Here is an 18980-nt window from a genome sequence, read left to right on the forward strand (position 1 = left end):
AATAAAGCAAATTGAATTCAATGCCATGCAACAGAAGGTGGCTGAGAAAAATCTGCAGGTTTAATTCAATGAAGGATAATTACTGCCTACCTTTTCCACAAAATATCAGCTGCTGTAGCTCCTTGCCCATCAAAACAGGGCTCATTTACTTGCGTTGTCTGATGCTGAATCTGTTTATTAACGTTGCATTCAATGAACCTTGTCTGAAAACACAGCGGTCAGTTTGCCTTGGAGTCTGCTTGTTACCTACGCATTCACAATACAATGATTAACTACAAGACGAATACATTTGTGTATTGTGCGTTGCTACGCGTGTGCATATTTGCATTTTATAGGCTACGACTAGGACACGGGACAAACAAGTTTAGTGAACGCTAACACCTTCAACTTGACTTTCCCTTTGACTGTCTGACGTTAGAACGAGGAAAACAACCGCCGCTGACGGTTAAAACTATGCTGAAATAACGACGGTGGCCGTAGTATTCTCAGATATGCTGCTGCTCACTGCACAGAAAGAATCCGGAAGCCATATTGTGTGCCGCTGCTGTCTGTCACTCAGAGGCGGTTACCACGGAAACCGGTTGCTAGGCGGCATAACAAAAAAGACCAAATTTATACGTCCTTGCGTCAGAGGCGACGGCGTATCCATGGCGACAGAACGCTACACACACACGCAGCAGACCCGTGGATAACACATGGTCCCGGCCACTTGTTTTAGCCTAAATATCTTCTTTTAACGTGATTATACTCACTGTTTGTGATATTTTTAACAGCATTAAAAGGGAAAACATATCGTATGTTGTCACTGTTAAGTCTGTTTGTAAACTAGTTATCAGCATAAAATAGCGGTAGCTATTAGTCAGTAGTCATCTCCGTGATTTCTTGCCCTCGCCAGGTCATGCTATTATCGTCTATTTCCCCGTCAGTGTGGGCTGTTCGCCTGCGTTATCAGCCATTCACCTCAATAATCCCCCATCATGAACAACTTACATCGACGGAGTTAGTCATCCCGGTTCAGCAGCACAGCACCGGTAACTGCAGCCCGGATGGGACACAACGTCCTCCGTGGATCCTCGTCTCTGACGTTGTTATGGCGCTGACTAATAACTTGTTATCCCCAACTCTTCCCCTTTTGCTCACGCCTTTTCACACATCGGTCCTCACACAGAAGCGTGCCCGCCCCGTGACATTGTTTGACATCACAGCCAAAAAACGTAGGCCTTGTATTTTAGATTTTCATTCATGATTTGCCACCCGGTCTTCTATGGCATTTAGCCCGTGGAGCAAGCCCCCCTCCCCTCCCGACCAAAGCCAACCTCCCACCTGCCACATTCCCACTGGTGTCCTCATGTAGGGTATAATAATGAATCACTTTCTGCTCGGCCGGGTGATGTTTGCAATGACAGGCGCCGATTTCCGTCACTGCTGCCCACTGTCTATGACAGAATTACACTGCTGTTTACCAATTTATGTTTTTTTTATTGGGTTGGATGAGGCTGCTGTTGTTGCTCTGTATGCTGTGTGACAGAGTCTTGCCTACACTAAAATCCATAAATATGTAAATCTAACTGAAAGATTGGGTGCATCCGGAATGTATCGAGGGTATTTTTTCAACCTACAGTAAATCCATACTTGGCACCGTGCCTGGCTCCAGGTTTAGGGAGTGTTCAGACACAGATGAAAAGGAGTCTTTCCTCCCATTAGACGTTAAGCTCTCAAGCTCAGAGGACTCCCGAGGGCGTGTCCTGAGAAACTTTACAGCAGGATTTCCCTTGCATGCCTGACGGGATTCCGTCCCGGAGTGACATAGACATCTGGGTGTTGCACAAATAAGCCATTGTATAGGTTTATCTTGTGATGTTTTCTAGGTTATGCTCAAGCCCTACATGACATTCAGAAACGAGAGTGGCTATAGAATATCGTGTCTTCTGTTTATCTAGCCTATGATAACTAAACACCATGCTGAAGTCCATAGGCTGTATGTGCCGTTGATTTCACCTAAATGAACACAACAATACTCCCCAAATGCCTATAGATAGCGTGGACATTATAGGAATATTATAATGTCTTCTCTTGACGTAGACACGATCAAAACAATGTTCCAATCTAGATAGACGCATAGATAGTCCTAAATAGATACTTTCCATATTTATCACTCTGAAGTTTCTTAAAATTTCCTCTCAGAAATCGTCAGACGGTGAGAAATATCTCGTGCCTGTGATAGTATAAAAAAATGTCTATTATTATCCGTCGGCGAGGTGAGCTTCTGGTCCATTTCAGTGGGAGAGGGATTCCCTCAACGTCACCAAGGATACCAAACACAACACCAAAGCACAAATATGGGCATGTACGTCAGCGGAACTCCGAGGCGTGGCTTAGACGCTAGAAATGCCTTGCTTGTACTCGACGAGATGGCTTCATTCATAAGACAAGATCTGCTACTGTGCACCGTAATACAAGCAAGCGTCCTCCGGCGTACCACGGACTTTATGGATCTATAATCGCATATTTGACGAGCGGATACAGCAGAGCGCGGCGAGGATTTAAAGCCAAACGAGAGGACTTCTTAACAGATTGAATTGGGACACTTTCCTCCTTAACGCGGGGAACTGGATTAAGCTTCTTCATGCAACTTTTTTGGAAAGAAACCAAGAGCATCTCAACGGGGAATAACAAAAAGATCAGCAACGGTAGGTCAATGTTGACTTTATGAGGACGATATAGGCTACAAAAAGAAGTGTTGGAAATAAATGTTTGCTTTAGCGCTACAGAGTGTAGGTCGGACACATCTGTCCACCGCTGCCCGTCAGTCTGCTTAATATGAGATGCTTACAGACATCTTTCCCTGTTGATATTGCTTTCACACAATAACTAGACATGTCGTTATGTATCAAACGCTCTGCTGGTAATTGTGGGGTGTTTCTTCAATGATCAATGCATTTATGCAGACAGAAGTAATTCGCCTCGCTGGTGGTGGGCTTATCCAACTTTTACCAGAGAATACTCCGTTAAAGCCATTATCAAATTAATCAGATGGGTTTGGTTAACTACACTGCCTATAACATCAGTCATTCTCTCCTGACAGCACCCCTCCTTTAGTAGCCTAATCTTGTGCGTGCCGCTGCCTGTCGCTGCAGGTGACATCGCGCTCTCTCCGGCAACTGCAGGTGTCGCGTTCTCTCTCGGTCCCTCCGGGGAGATGTACCAAGGGTTCCCCGGCGACCCAGACAGCGGATCCCGTGGAAGCTCGTCTCCATCCATAGAGTCCCAGTACCTTTCCTCCGTGGACTCCTTCGGGAGCCCGCCGACCACCAGTGGTCCGCAGGTAAGTTAGAGACTATTAAGGCGAAAGTATGCATGTAGCCTATGTTAGAGTCACACTAAGAATGAAAATCGTTTTATTCAAAAACGGCATTTTTTACAGATGTGTATTTATTCATGAATGCAATAGGTCTGACTTATGGCCCTAAGTGCACTGATGGACCTGTGCTTACTTAACTGTATGTGGGTCTGTAGGCTAAATAGGACATGTGCAACATGTTACCGGATAAACTTTGCATATTGTTAAATTTACAATGTAGACCTATAGGCTATGTTTTGTATGTGGTGGTTTACCACCCCATATGTAGGCTATGTCATAAGCAATAGGCAAAACAGCATAACATTTATAATATTTGCTATTATATTAGGATATGGGCATGTGGCCTAATCCTACATGTGATCTGCATGAACGTATCTAATCATATAAAAGAAAAATAGCAGACATATACAAAGCACTGAAATTGTAGTTTACACATTTTACAGTATGCACGATTCAGACTCTTCTAGACTTTTAATGGCACATCTTATGCTTTAATTTATTTGGAGGCTGGTGATGTTCCTAATGGAGTTGGGCGTGTAGGAAAACAATACGTTTGTACTGCATTCCAGTCAGATATAAACAGTGTCGCTAAGTACATCGCCGATTCTATATCTATATCTATATATCTCCATCTGTTGCTAGTAGTAGCCCCAGTAGCGGCCCTCAAGTTTTGACAACGTGCTCGGTTTACAGCACGCCGCAGAGCGGATGACAGAGTCCTCGAACTCTCCTACGTCAGCGCCGGAGCTCCGCCTCTCCCCACAGCCTGCTTCTCTCCTTCCACGCGCTCCGCTCTCCTCTCACAGGCCTCGCCGTGACGTAAATGCTTGTTCTATTTTGGAGCGCTACGTCGCGTTGCCAAGGGGAACACCGGGGGTGTGACGGGGGAGGAGGAAGAAGGAGGGGGGAGACGCTCTTCGAGAGAAGCGATTGGTCGAGGCGGCCGCTTTCAGAGCCGCCTGTCCCAGTGTCTTAACACGCTTTTATATGAATATTAATAAAAGCCGCTACTGTCCTCCTCGGGTCTAAAATAAAACAAACAAGACAAGCGACAGATTAGAGCTTTCTGCATGTTTAGACCTCAACTGATACATAGAAAAAGCTGTGACAAAGCAACAAACACAGATTAAAAACTAGTGAATTTAAGATTTACATTGAATTTATAGCCTATTGCAATTTTTGTATTTCCTCTTACACCTCCAAATGTCATTTTCCAATATATTCCTCTTATTAGATGGTTAGCCTAAAACGCTGTTCCCCGCACTTTTCGAAGTCATATCTAATTGTTCCAGCACTGTAAACTATATCACACTAAATTCAGTGTTATTATATCAAGTTAAAATGCCATTTTTATACGTGAACCATTATGTAGCCTATACATTACATTACAAATGAAGGGTATTGTATTGGGAGCATGGGTATTGTTCATAGTTTTTAAAAATACATTTACATATTTCTTATGTCATGCCATGTATCTTTACCAGAATTTGAAGTATTTACAATTAAAAATAGGATCTTGATTAGATTTCAATACAGTGCATTTGTAATAATGCATCCTCGATGGCAGCACTTGGTTGTAGAGGTAAAGTTTAGCCAACTGGAGGCTGGCATGAAGTCTACAATACATTTTATTTAATATGACACTTCAAGCTTGTTCCTGCCTGTATGTCTGCCTCTGTTTGTCTATATGTGTTTACTCACCTACAGCGGCTTTACATGGTGTGTAAAACTCTAGTTCATGTCTTCTTCTCAGGAGTGTGTGTCAGCGGGAGCTGGCTCGAGCATTGTGGGTAGCGGGCCAGGGCCCAGTGTCGGAGGGGAGATGCCCGGTTCATTCGTGCCCACTGTCACCGCCATCACCACCAGTCAGGACCTGCAGTGGATGGTACAGCCGACCCTCGTCTCCTCCCAGGCCTCTGGACAGAGTGGGTCCACCGGCACCACAACCATGACCCAGCCAGTATCACTGGTTGATCCATATGACATGCCAGGCCCCAGTTATTCTGTGGGGTCTGGGTTCACCCCTCCAAGTTCAGACACTCAAGGCCCAGCACCGGGCCCCATCCGCCAGTCCAGAACCCGCAGCCGCCGTACACGAGACGAGTCTGTGAGTGACGATGGAGATGTTGGTGTGTTAGTAAGTGTGTGTGCTTGATCTGTTTGTTTGTTGACCCTCGCATGTCACATATGCAGTGCAGGTATATCGTTTACATGCAGTGTAGTGTGCTGTTAAGCAGTGGTGTGCACAGACACTTTCAGGGACATGGGAAATGAACAAAAAAAGGGCACCTTCCAGTCTACTGTAGGCCTCTCATATACACAAACAATATTACTAAAATGCTAAACATGGAAATAGGGGCAGAGTAGGTCAGGACTATGTGGGAGGGCACAAGCCAGATAGAAGATACTGTCACTGTATGAGGAAAATGTTGTAAGTTTTCTTCAGAAAAGGGCAAATTTGTTCTTAAGGTATTAGGTTTGGTCACCCTGATGCCCATCCAGTGTGCCCACCACTGCTGCTTGGACAATATACATTTTCAAGAACAAAGACAAAACTTTTATCCTAATCCGTTTAATTGTTTTCTCTTCATCTTAGCTGACACCTGAGGAGGAGGAGAAGAGGCGTGTTCGGCGAGAGAGAAATAAACTGGCTGCCGCCAAATGCAGGAATCGCCGACGAGAACTCACAGACAGACTGCAGTCGGTGAGCTAGGCCGTTTTAGTTGCCAGAATGAGTAATGATCATAATTACATACTTTACGTCACCTCCCATAGCATTGCGGAGTGTGTTAATAAATGTGTGCATGTGTGTATAAGAGAGAGGATTATGGTAATGGGGTGTTTAGCTGTGGTGAAGACAATTATAGTCCTTAAGACAGACTATTGTACCCACGGTATTTATGGCCTTATTAAAAGGGCTCTTATATAAGCTACCTTACATATCCAACTGCAGGTGAGGAAGGTATTTCTGCTGGGGTGGATACATCCACCTCCACAAACACTGAAGTAGAGGTTTGGTGTAACTAACAATTCTGTCCTCTCTCTTTCTGCTGCACATCTTCTTCCCTCCTCTACCTCATTTCACCTACCTTTGTCTTGTTCCCCCTTCCCCTCTTTCTTTCATTCTTTGTACCTGCCCACAGGAGACGGACATACTGGAGGAGGAGAAGGCAGAGCTTGAAGCTGAGATCTCTGAGCTGCAGAAGGAGAAAGAGCGCCTGGAGTTTGTCCTGGTGGCCCACCAGCCGAACTGTAAGATCCCATACCAGGACCAACCCCAGCAGGGCCCAGCGCAGCTCCCTCCAATCCAGCCCCAGCCCCAGACCTTACAACCTCCTGTCTCCATTGTGGGCTTGGCTGTGAAGGAGGACTCTTTCTATCTGCCTCCTGCCTACACAGCCCATCCGGCCTCCACACAGTCCCAGCCTCCGGTTCAGCAGCAGCAAGTCCAGCAGCAGCCTCAGCCAGGGATAATGCAGGAGGTAGAGTTTTCTAGTTCTTTCTATGGCTCGAGTGAGCCAGCACCAGGCGGGCCGTGTCTTATGGCCAGCGACAGTGGTGGTGGTGGTGGTAACCATGACGATGCGGCCATTGGCAGCTACAACACCTCATACACATCTTCATTTGTGTTCACCTACCCAGAGGGAGCCTGCGGGGTCAGTGCCAACCAGCGGAACAGCAGTAGCGAGCAGTCATCTGATTCCCTGAACTCGCCTTCGCTGCTGGCACTCTGACTGACCGACAGACACACGCACACACATATCAACACGTACATACATAACGCTCGCTGGAATTAGAGGCTGAGGCAAGTACATGCACAGTACCTACAGTATCAGTCTCACAGATTGAGAAAAAAAAAAAACAACCAATCATTTGTTTCTGATTGAGTTAAAGTTTACATATTCTGAAATGCATTCCAATTAAGAGCCATACAAATACTTGCACATGAATGACATTAGATCTAACATTGAGCTCAAACAATAAATCATTTCTTGTTCTGTATTATCGGAATACCTGCAACTGGACAAGACAAGTGAATAAAAACTGAGTCACAATCAAGTCCAGGTTGCCAATCTTAAGTGCTCTGAATTAACTGATGAATTCACAATGAATATTTTCAATCTTCAACATGTACAGTACATTGAGTGAGACACCACAAGCTCACTTTACACTCTGACGAGCACCAGTGCCCCCACCTTGTTCCCTCTGTCGGTTGCCCCTTTTTCCAGTGCCCTTGCTCTCATCCTTTTCCATCACTTTCTCCCTTCTTCCTCTCGCTGAATGTATTTGTGCAAAACTGAAATAGAGACGATGGACACTTTGTTCAGGGTCTTTTCTTGTGGGAAACAGACAGCTGATTTCTCGCTCACCTCTAACCCTTCATCTGCTCGACTTCCCTCTGCTTCTTCATTTGCTGCTTGGACTTGGCAAGTTGGGGATCTGAGTGTCACAGCCTCCACTAAATCTTGTGCTTTCTTCTCTCGTTTTTTAAAAATTCTTCTGCCGTCTACCTACCTGCCATGCAACCCATCTCTGCCCATCTCTGTTTCTCCTCTTCTGTCTCTGTGTTTCTCCCTCTCTCTGAAGTCGTCGTCCCCTGAGAGCCCGAAGACCCCCTCCAGCCCTTGGGACCTTGAGTGAATGACGGCCCAACTAATACGCCCTTTTGCACCCTCTCATACAAGGACATGGACGCAACCTTTTTCTTGGAGCGCATCGCTCAAAGCGGATCCTTACAGTGAACAGCAGCTAAATACTTTGACACACGCACATAGACGCATAATTGATGACCGCAAAATGCAAGACGGATGCCACTGTCTTCTGCTGAGCCATTTTTCATTGTTCACACAGTGATTAGACGCATCTTATGTTGTGAGGTTAAAAGTGAGGATGGAGAGAGGTTTAGCAGGAAGGAAGTGCAAACAAGCTGGACAGACTCAGATGGAGAGGTGATGGATAAAGAGGATGACTCCCATCCTAACCATTGATTTTTGGAACCAAAAGTTGAAAACAAAGAAAGAGCCAAATGTTAAAAACAAAGCAAAAAAAAAAAAAGAGAGAGAAAAAAAATCCTGCTCTTGCCAACTGTGTGGAAGGGTGACCTCAGTAAAAACACCTCCATACCACAGAGCCTCATCACCCTGGGCCTACATGCGCATATTCACACCATCGCTTTGAAGTCTCTGAACTGAAGATACAGACGTTTTGTTGCAGCGCACCAGCTCCGTGTTTTGCTCAGAATCAATCAGATGTGAACCGATGCCTTTATTTAGAGGAGAGACGTTTTTTTTGTAGTGATTCAGACAACCTCTAAAACATTGGGCTCAGTGGTCTCTGTACCTCCCCTGTTCTCTCAGCGGAGACGAGGTGGGGGTGCGTTTTATTGTGAGTGCGTCCACTCTGAGGCACCTGGCCCGTTTATTTCTTTCTTTATTGAGGTTGATGTGGCGAGTGAGCACAAAGCAAGACCTGGAAACAAAAGGGGAGAACGTGGGCTGATGTTGTGGAGTGAGCGTCCTTTCTTTGCCTGTGAATTTGTACAATTTGTTTTTCCTGTATGTTTGAGTGAGAATTGTTATATATTTTAATGTCTATGTTTGTTTGTGTGTTTGATTGTTTTGCATTGACCTCTGCTTTCATTTGTACTGTTGCCGTTTCTTGTTTTTTTCAATGTTTCGTTTTTTTTTCTTTAATTGGGAGATTTCCTTATAACTGTTACTATTATTATTGCATTGTAACAATTGTTTCATTATTTTATTGTATTTTCATTTGGCAACTTTGGAGGCATGTTGTGCACTACAAAAAAAAATCTAATTATAAGTCTATATGCATATACATATATACAGGTAACATGTATATATAAGTGTATGTACCATGATTGTAAAGTATGAATGTCTGCAGATCTAAATGGGATATTTTTGTCAATGAAGAACAAGATAAAATGTTACTGAGGTTTAGTTTTAAAATGAATATTTTTCTAAAGGAAAAAAAAACTATAATAAATTTAAAGTACTGCCCTGTCCCTCAACATGAAGCACGATGTCACTGCCTCTATCAATGTGTATTTATGTTTTATAAACAATATAAAGCACTATCAAAGTTACATTAAATGTATGTTTATAATTATGATGTTAGAAGGTTGTGGTAACGCCTTTGTTTTGTTTGTTTGTTTTTTCTCTGTGAGGTCTGTCCCAATGCTACTGACACCTTAATGCCACTTGATCTATAGCAGATGCAAAATGAGGAAAATAAATGGTGTGATTTAATGTCAATACACATATTAAAAGTGTTCAGACTGCAACAACTAATGACTAAACTGTTTCATTTGAGGACAAAGTATTTCGTACCCAGTATGCATTTCTGTCCAATATAAACATATCACTCAATAACATTGTTATTTCCAAACTGAAATGTGTGTTTGAAGGATAACAGTTTTAGCTTTAATATGAACATTATCATGTTAAAGTTTATCCATTCTTGTACTAAGCAAATGTGTTGTCTAATTGAGATTTAAAAAATTATTGCGATTGTATTTGTTGGATAAGAAGCTTTATTTTCAATAAATAAACATGTTTATTCAAAGCAATGGCTAGATTAATGATATAAAGTTTTAGTCAAATGTGGCTCTTGGTGGTCAGAAAATGGGCAGACCTCATTTTTTAAATGTTGAATAAGGACTGTGTTTGTACAGGTGTTGGAGATGCCTTTTGATTTCTCTCCAAATGCAAATGTGATGAGAATATGTTCTGGTGTGAGAATAAGCATAAAACATATTCAATAGTTCTCATGTATATAGGTTTTTGTGGTGCTACTTATAGTATGCTATAATGACGAGGCAGTTTCACATTGTATGGTGGAAGGTTACACATTGCTGTTGCTGAGGCTCCAGACAAATGAGCAAACTGCTTGTCTCATTGGGATGTTTTATTCAGAATAGAAGCCAATAACACAGTGAATTCCCAGCAGCTGAAGCTCTGAGAGCCCAGTAATCACTCTATGATTTCATCATAGTTTAATATCAATTGCCTGCTACATCTTTAAGTGTGATGAACAGATCTCAGAGGGCCATTGTACTGTACCTGCACTCCACTCTTAAGCCCCTGATCACCACACAACATATTAGACTCATTCTTTCATCTAATGTCTTTGCCTTGGAATTAATTGAAGTTGTCTGAATTTGCTTTAAATATCTTTTTTTTTCTGTAAGGTTACAATCACAAATGGTTTGCTAATGAATTGGAAAAGGTGACATAGAAGGAAATGGAGAAATATTTAGCGACCAGTTATAAGACAGAGAAACTGCCTGCACCTACCTGTACTGTAAAATGGCTACGTTAGCGTTAACTGAACAAGAGCTTTCCTATTTTTCTATGATGAGGTGAATGTTGCTATGTATTTCTATTTTTCCACAAGTCCCATATACGCTCTGATTTCATATTTTTCCTGGTATGAAATGCAATACTTATTATCCTCTTGGATAAACATAATGTAGCAAATCATGCAGTGCTCAAACTGACTGCTACTATATGTCAAGTGTGATGATGTATTGCTTTAACTATCAATTTTTTTTACAATATTAAAAGTTATGAGTAATACTTATCGTAACATTTAGGTTGGAGAAAATCTTTATGAAGAAATTGTGTTACAATATATCTAAAAAATCTCTTTTTTTCATTTATTGATGATGTTTAGAGAGGTTCCTCCACTTCAAAAAAACAATGCTTCTTTTCTAATACATTCCTTTCATCAATGTTTCATCAGTTTTTTTCTAACAATTTACTCTGTATTTCTTTTTCTGGGAGCAAAGGTTGCAATTTTGTCACATTTGGAAACAGAGGATATATGATTGATACATTTTGAGGTTACAGCAGTGAAAGGTCCAAAGAAACTTTGTTCTAGATGTGTCATTGTCATTTAGGGCGCATAACTAGCTCATGAAGGTGCTCTGGTATCAAACTAGTCTATTTTTTCAATGCATATAATTCAACATAACATAGTTTTCTGCTCATCATTATAAAATACTGTTTACTTATTTTTATAACATTTCCATTTGCTTTTACTCTTGAAGAGGACCAAAGTGTATGACAAACTTGCCATGTCGCTTTTGCAGTCCCTGCTCTGACCTTCTGTGTCTATATTTCAGCTTCTGGCCCCTTTTGCTGTCCTATAAAGGTTTACATGATAACGCTGTTTTCTCGGTTTCCAGACTGCAAAAGCTGGGTGAGCTGTCTCCTTTAATGGTGGTTTGACCAAATGCCATTCATTTCCAAATTGTGAAGAAATCACTTAAATAAACAACATATTATAAAGGTACATGTCTCTCGCTTTTAAATAGTTGACCTATGCATGATTTAATTGCAAATGTACAAATGAAAAAAAAAGTCAGTTAACATCTCTGTTATTTGAGTTGAGACTGAGGAAGTGGGTATGGAACAGAAAAGCAATTGTATTTATGTATGTTTGTATGTATGTATGTTTTTTAGGACTGCAACCAATGATTATTTTCATTATGTTTTAATCTGCTTATTATTTACTTGATTAATCTGTAAGTCCATAAAATGTCAGAAAATATTGAAAATGCCTATCACAATTCTCCAGAATGTTAGACTAAGGTCAGTATTAAAAGCTCTGCAGAGCCAATTTATATGCAAATTTCAAACTGCACAATCAAGACAGAAAATAGCATAACAAAATATTCCCAAGCCAACAATAGGCGAAAGATCAATTGGCAAGGCTTAAAATATGTATAGGCTATGTATAAAAAGTATAGTAATACAATAAATTAATCATAAAGAAGAGCACACTTACAAAAACACACCATTTATATATCTATACTGGCTTTAATCATTTTTTTTATTTCAACAATGGATCCTATGATGCGTCATTGTGATGAACTCGTTCCCTTGTGCTCTACAGAGCTTTAAAGCGTCTTTTAACTCATTGTTTTGGTTATAGGCCCGGCTTCCATAGTGTCGTTTTCAGCGAACTGTAAGCTACCTGCCCAACAACAAACAGCACACAGACAAAGTTAGCAGCTAACGTTTGCTGAAATAGCAGCTAACAAACCAGATATTTCATATACTCAGGGCTTGGTGGGGACAAAAACAGAGCTAAAAAGGAAAGTGAATATTGGACTTACATTCATCAGGTGGCCAGAAGCATGACTCCAAATGAATGTTGCTCTGTATCTGCTGGATGTGCAAATAGGCAACTGTTTGCTAAAAAGTGAACTGCAGATTTAAATGGTGACGTCGAGGAGCGGATACTTTCAAACAAGTCATCATAAAAGTGATCATGACTGCCTGCTCAGGGTGTTTCGTGTGAGTTTGCAGTCTATGTTGCTCTCTAGCGTCCATGAACAACATTTCTCAGGACTAAGTGTGGTTTCTGGGGGAAGTTGCGTCACGGGAGCAGCGCGAGCTGTCCGGATGTAGCTGACGTCACCACCATACATTTGTTGTAAACATGGCGTCCGTGACAACAGGTGAGAGCTGAAAGGCCTATCTAGCGTTACCACTTAGCAGCAATTAAAATATGTGGGTATTTAACTGTATATTAGACTTGGTCACTGCATTAATTTGGAATACTGTCCAGAGTTTTTACAACCGGTTTTATTCATAGTGGATGTCGCAGATGGCCGATACCGCCTTTTAATTCATGGCTGTAGCTGCCGCTAAGACAATGCTAATGCCGAATGCTAAGCCAAATCTGTTAGCGGACTTGCGTTGCTTCCTTAAATGTGTGATTTCACTTTCATTGATTAAAACAGACGTCAACGAGAACTGTGCACTGACTTGTTGGCTATTTTAATCTGTGAGTTGGTTAAGCTGGCTAGGTCATCGTCTTATGCTAACATGAGCTAACCAGCATTGAATCTGTATCAGATTTGGAATTCAGTTTCACACCCCGTTAAAGCTAGCTTTGTAATTTTACAATACCTTTGTAATAGAACACGTTTGGGTATCATTTGTGGCTCTGTCTTGTTCAGGCGCCTAAGTGCCAAATGAGATTTTAGCCACTGTGTGAGTTTCGTCTCTGTGCAGCTATGAGTTCATCAGTAACAGTCAGAGCATGTGGGACAGAGCTATTGTTCTGGCAGCTGTTGTACACCCTTCACTCTGTATCTGTTACTCCAACCAAAAGACGTTTTGTAATTGGTGTTAAAAATAACCTCCAGCTGGCCATGGTCAGCAGCATGTCTTTGACCTCAGCATGCTGCTGTCTCCTCAGGTTTATGTCTCCCACTGGCGTTAAGTGCCAGGCCCCTCTCCTACTATAATCTACAGTATTACTGAGAAGAATCATCAACTGTATAACTTTATTTTGTTTGCTTTGAAGAGGCTAATTTACTGTTACTATGGTCACAAATAGTGTGGAAACCATTAATTGATTAGATGATCATCAGACAATGGTTTTGGGATTGTGATAGGTATTTTTTGATACTGTATATGCTTATCTGTGAATTGATTAATCTTAAAAAGATTTGAGAGATTCATCAACAAAAGCAAAGAGGTTTTATATTTGATTAAATTGATTTCAAACATGTCAGTGGTTGAGTGTTCTTGAAATCCTTCCTGTTGTATGATTTCTAATGGTCTGTTCTTTTTCTTAAGCCACCTCAGAGTGGATTCAGTTTTTCAAGGATGCTGGGATCCCAGCCGGCCTCGCAGTCACTTATGCAGTCTCCTTTGTGGACAACAGGTAACCTAATGCCCCTTTTTCATAGGCTGGTGCTGTTCGTTTGTGGTGAGAATACAAAGCGTTACAATAACTAAAAAAAATTTGTTATCATGTGAGATTTTATGAATTCAAAAACTAAATTTGTGTGGTTCATGTGGTAATTATGGCAACTTTCATGGAACTGAAACTGTCCAGTGAATCATTTCGCTGTCAGTCCAAGTGATTTTAATGTTTACAATTTTTGGTTTGTTTGTAATAGGTCACTGTGAACTAATGGGCAACAATGCACATTGTCTTTCTTTGAGGGAACCAAACTACAGTGTTTTCTGTTTGTTTGTTTTTTGTTCATATCACTGCAGAATTCACAAGAACATGCTGATGGACCTCAGTAAAGACATCATGATGGACCTCGGCATTACAGTCATTGGTGACATCATCGCCATTCTTAAACATGCCAAGCAGGTCTACAGGCAGGTGAGATCAGACATAAGTTTCATGTTCTGAAGTAATGAAACGTTGAAAATGGACGATGTATCGTCAGTGGTGCAAACACGTACAAACAAAATACCACTGGAATATATCCGCTATTACTGTGAATGCAGTCATGGAGAATGGATGTCTTTCAAAGTCGCTGCTGTCTGGTCAGTGACTCACATTAGACTGTGAGCTTACGTAACCGCTGTAATGTGTGTTCCCTCTTCAGGACATGTGCAAAATGGCCACAGAGGCCATCTCCTCAGGACAGACCAGTATTAAAGCTGAGCTCAGAAGAACTGCCAATACTCGTAAGTATCTATCTACATTTTACTTTTCTACATCGAACATCACTAAACCATTGTCATGAGTTATAGGGATTTATTTTCAAATTGAAGTTTAGGGTCACAACAGAATGATCCATGGTGAATGATTCTTTTTCTTTCTTTTAAACTTTTTTTGGGAAACCTTCTCATTTCCTGTGTGTTCCTTCTACTAATTTCACCCGACATACTACTTTGCTTTATTGTAGTGAGACAACCATGTGACCTACACATCAGCCCAGCCAGAAGCAATGTGAATCAACAGTCAAAGAAGCTGACATTTCATACATGTCATAGGATTAGAGTGTAGAGAATAAAAGTTAACTTTAGGGGTGGGTAAAAAAAATCAGTATGTAATGCTTCCTCTTGCTACGCCTGTGACTAATTTGTCTTATCACACTCTAAACTGAACATTTGTGTTGCTGCTTATTAATGATGAACTAGTATTCTCTGAAGAAGAAAAACTGTAAAAGATATCAGAGAAAATCAAATCAGGCAGGCACCAACACCTTTTTGATACCCGCTCAATAGCTTAAAACCCGAGGAGGGTTCAGTCAGTCATTTTAAAACTTGCTATTTATAAGAAGAAGTCATCACTTCTATTGAAAACCTACAGCTCTATCAGCAAGGAACAGTGTCAAGCTAACTGAGTGGGCGGAGTAAGAGAGAGATTTATTCCTGTTTTTATTTTGAGAGACAGCCTAAAAGTGGCTAAAGCTACACATTTTTACTAGCTGTATTTGTTAAGTCAGGTAATAGAGCATTTTAAATTTTGTTTCCTTTGGGAGATAAAGTAAATCACACTAATCTAATGTTACCAGAACAAACTGCATCTCTTAGTTTGTTGGCCCCAGTGCCAAGTTGTACAAGACCTCCTTTAGTTCTTCACAGCATGTTCTTTTATGCACACCTTTAATTATCGCTTGTCTAGAAAGATCTTCACGTAGTTCAGAAGACAACTGTGAAGCCCAGCTGTCCTCTGATCTCATCTTAGGGACAGAACATGAAGAGCTCCTATAGGAAACAAGCTCACAACTACTTTTCTGTCTTTTTTTTCTTCTTCTTCTCAGCTGCCACTCGTATGATTGCCAACGCTTTGAGCCATGATTCCCCACCGCCCACTCCAGCCCGCCGACCTGACAACCGCCTGTCTGTCACAGTGTCCAACATGCAAGCGAACAAGAGTAGCAAAGCAGGTAGATATCATGAAAAGTTCCTTTTACCCCATCAATCCCATATTTCCTGTCCTTCTGGAGCCATGAGTCCTGTCTTCTTTTTTTTTTTTTTTTACCTCTGTTTAATCCTCATGTACCCACCACTTTGTTTGTCAGTTGTAAGTCAGCCAGCTGATGAGGGGAACGGTTTGCCCGCAGTGAAGCGCCGACGTGTGACAGCTGAGATGGAAGGCAAGTACATCATCAACATGCCCAAAGGCACCACGCCTCGTACACGTCGCATCCTGGCCCAGCAGGCCAAGAAAGGTAGGCCTGACCCAGTGGCCTCGCCGACATCACGCTCAAATAATGCTGTTGCTCGCCACGGCTAATCAGTACTAAAAATTCTTTCATACTAAAACTGAATCGGGTAACTCAGGGCTGATAAACAGAGCCTGCCATAATTTAATCCCTTGTCTTTACTAATACTTCCCACTGCACCAACACTTAATCCCTCTGTCAAAACTGTTCTTGTTTCTACCTTTGTCACATCACTTTTTTCCAGTGGGCTCTGTCTCTGAAAAGAGTAAACTTCTGATATTCATTCATATTTATTTTAAGAAAGAAAACATTTAGAGCCCTAACTTGCTCTCTGCCAGGTTTTCTTGTCATATTTCTCACATAGTACATGCATGGACGTAATACAACGCCAATGTCAAATGTTAGCAATAAATAGAGTATTTACAATAATAAAATACAGATGTCTGATACCCCTACAAAGTTCATTTATTCCATGACTGTTACAAAATCATTCCAAAAGCTGTAAAACTAAAGCTTTGGCAACATAAATGATACATTTTATGTTATCTCTTGGAAATAAATAATTCTTTTGACTTGTGATCTTCAATAAGCGTAAATCTGAACTAGTAGAGCTGGTAACAGCTGCTTTAGATACATGTGGAGCCTATTTTAATAAAACCTTTAAAAACATCTTAAATGTTAAAGTAAGAGACTGTTGCACACTGCAGCACTCTCATCAGTTTAGTCTTAGAATACTACAGGTCAGCACAACAGAAGCGATAAGGTTTTCTTCAGTTTCTTTCTTCTGGTATGATCAGGAATTTTTGTTTATTTTGTAGCTGATTATTTGTCCATCGCTAGTGAGTTATCAAAACATGAACCAAACCTATCAAAGTCATGCTGTCAAAATGATTTGTGTAAAGCGTTCTAATTGCCTGTTTCTCTACTCTTTGAAAAGGTTTGAAACGCACCTCTGTGTTTGCAAGACTTGGGGCTGAATCAAAGGCAGACACAACAACAAGCAATAACAAGGTGAGACTTGTCAGTATATCATGATGGCTCACTTTGTATTGCATTGTATTGGATGCGGGCATAAAGATAAGTTCTGTGCTCATAATGCTCGTGTTTGGCAGCCGACCGGTGTGTTCAGTCGTCTGGACAGAGGGGCGGAAGAGGAACACAGGCCGAGGCCGGGGAAAACGGCAGGAAACATGGATGTAGATGACGAGGATGACAGTGACGGAGAAGGCTCTGTCCTTCAGTATGCTGGCGTCCTCAAGAGACCCCCTCCCTCCCAGAAGAAAGAGCCAGCCACAAAACCAGCCCCGACCACCCTGCGGCGCCTGGGAGGCAAATTCAAACTACCTCCCTCTGACACTCCCACCTCCTCTTCTTCCCCCAATGGCCTCCCCCCTCCTAAGATTAGTGTGCTTCAGAGACTGGGCAAGCTCCCTGCCACGCACCCGAGCATGGCTGTGTCGCCCGCACCTGCTGACACACAGGACAACAGGGTGACCAGCACCAGGCCCAAAGCCCAGGAGAGACTAACCATAGCAAGCCCCAAGGTTAGCAGTAGCACCGGGGCCTTAGCTGTAGGAGCAGCAGGAGCAGCAGGAGCAGCAGGAGGAGGAGAGTCTTTGGGTGCCCAGATGGACGTTAGGGCTATCAGTGTTTTTAAGAGACTGGGCAGCAAGAGAACCTAACACATAAATCCCTAAACAATATTCAGACTCTTTCTATATGTCCTTTTAAAGGATTTTTATCACCACCTTTTTGCATTTAACCTGACAACATGCAGGACTGCAGTATTTTTCTTGTTCAGCCTGAGTGTATGGACGGTTTTAATGCTGCACTGTGGCTTTAGGGATACTCTTAGATAAAAATAAATGTTTGGTTTTTTTTACACTTTAGTTGTGCTGCCATCAGAAAATCACCTTTGTTTAGTGTCCAAGCTTTTAATTTGAGGACTGAAAGTTCTCAGTGTATTGTTGCTCAACCAGGAAGCTATTTATCACATCTCAGTCATATCTGCCATTTAAATATATATTTAACTATATTTGTGAGCTTAAGGCATGAGCATGACATCAACCAGACTGCTGTAACGGTGGTTTTACTTTTACCCTGTAACTCCACATATAAGGATGCTGCTGCCTAAACTTCCCCTTTTTTGAGAGTCCTCCTGAATGAATACAGTTGAGTAGTAAAAAATGTTCCTCCAAGTTGAATTATGTGGTCATTTTGTTGATTTGCCTGAAAGTTAATTATTTCTTCATCAAAAACAAGTGTGATGTAAAAGGTGCAGATGGGTTTTTTTTTCCACTCGTCAGTTAAAAACAGTCTGACGTAAGACTAGCCATGAGGTGAGGGTTAAATTTTTCTATTTCTTGTTACCTTCACCACCTCAAAATGACCTTCTCTATCATGTCTTGAAAGTAGAAAATGTGTAAAAGTGTTTTTAATTTCTGTGAGTGAAAAACTAAAATCAAAGGGTTACACAGAATGACCTCTGAACACTTGAACCAAGAAAAAGCACCACACCTCCTCCTCTTCTTCTTCTTGTGGAGTAGAAGTTCACACCTCTAAACTAAAGACACCCATGTCAACTTTTCTACCATAGTACTGAACATTTTCTAAAACCACCTACTTGAAGGCCGGATCAGTTGAGTATTGTTTATTTTGAAATGCAAT

General features: G+C 41.6%; 2 protein-coding genes across 6 annotated transcripts; both read left to right on the plus strand.

Moving 5' to 3' along the window:
• Positions 1–2433: 2433 nt before the first annotated feature.
• fosb (FBJ murine osteosarcoma viral oncogene homolog B) lies at positions 2434–11674 on the plus strand. Of its 5 annotated transcripts, none has more exons than XM_070905217.1 (6): positions 2434–2690; positions 3138–3325; positions 5115–5498; positions 5958–6065; positions 6505–6843; positions 7004–11674. In XM_070905217.1, the coding sequence occupies exons 1-6, from the start codon at positions 2627–2629 to the stop codon at positions 7067–7069; spliced, it is 1149 nt and encodes a 382-aa protein (XP_070761318.1). In that variant the 5' UTR covers positions 2434–2626; the 3' UTR covers positions 7070–11674. The 5 variants fall into 5 exon arrangements, with proteins under 5 accessions (XP_070761318.1, XP_070761319.1, XP_070761316.1 ...); XM_070905218.1 differs by having other exon boundaries at positions 7949–11674; XM_070905215.1 differs by having other exon boundaries at positions 3086–3325; positions 6505–11674.
• Positions 11675–12826: 1152 nt separating this feature from the next.
• Positions 12827–17995, plus strand: c5h19orf47 (chromosome 5 C19orf47 homolog). The gene is made up of 8 exons (XM_070906158.1): positions 12827–12845; positions 13975–14062; positions 14401–14515; positions 14745–14826; positions 15909–16034; positions 16170–16319; positions 17251–17324; positions 17426–17995. Exons 1-8 carry the CDS (start codon positions 12827–12829, stop codon positions 17993–17995), a joined length of 1224 nt encoding a protein of 407 aa, XP_070762259.1.
• The last annotated feature ends 985 nt before the right edge of the window (positions 17996–18980 follow it).

Source organism: Enoplosus armatus, chromosome 5, assembly GCF_043641665.1.
Source record: "Enoplosus armatus isolate fEnoArm2 chromosome 5, fEnoArm2.hap1, whole genome shotgun sequence".
Classification (NCBI taxonomy): Eukaryota; Metazoa; Chordata; class Actinopteri; order Centrarchiformes; family Enoplosidae; genus Enoplosus; species Enoplosus armatus.

Excerpts from the sequence above, each read along its gene's own strand:
- fosb (XM_070905213.1), top strand. The coding sequence starts at position 2,627 with ATGCAACTTTTTTGGAAAGAAACCAAGAGCATCTCAACGGGGAATAAC. Across the intron at positions 3,326-5,114 it reads CGACCACCAGTGGTCCGCAG|GAGTGTGTGTCAGCGGGAGC; the intron begins GTAAGTTAGAGA and ends TCTTCTTCTCAG. Across the intron at positions 5,499-5,957 it reads ATGGAGATGTTGGTGTGTTA|CTGACACCTGAGGAGGAGGA; the intron begins GTAAGTGTGTGT and ends TCTTCATCTTAG.
- c5h19orf47 (XM_070906158.1), top strand. Across the intron at positions 14,516-14,744 it reads CCAAGCAGGTCTACAGGCAG|GACATGTGCAAAATGGCCAC; the intron begins GTGAGATCAGAC and ends TTCCCTCTTCAG. Across the intron at positions 16,320-17,250 it reads GGCCCAGCAGGCCAAGAAAG|GTTTGAAACGCACCTCTGTG; the intron begins GTAGGCCTGACC and ends CTCTTTGAAAAG.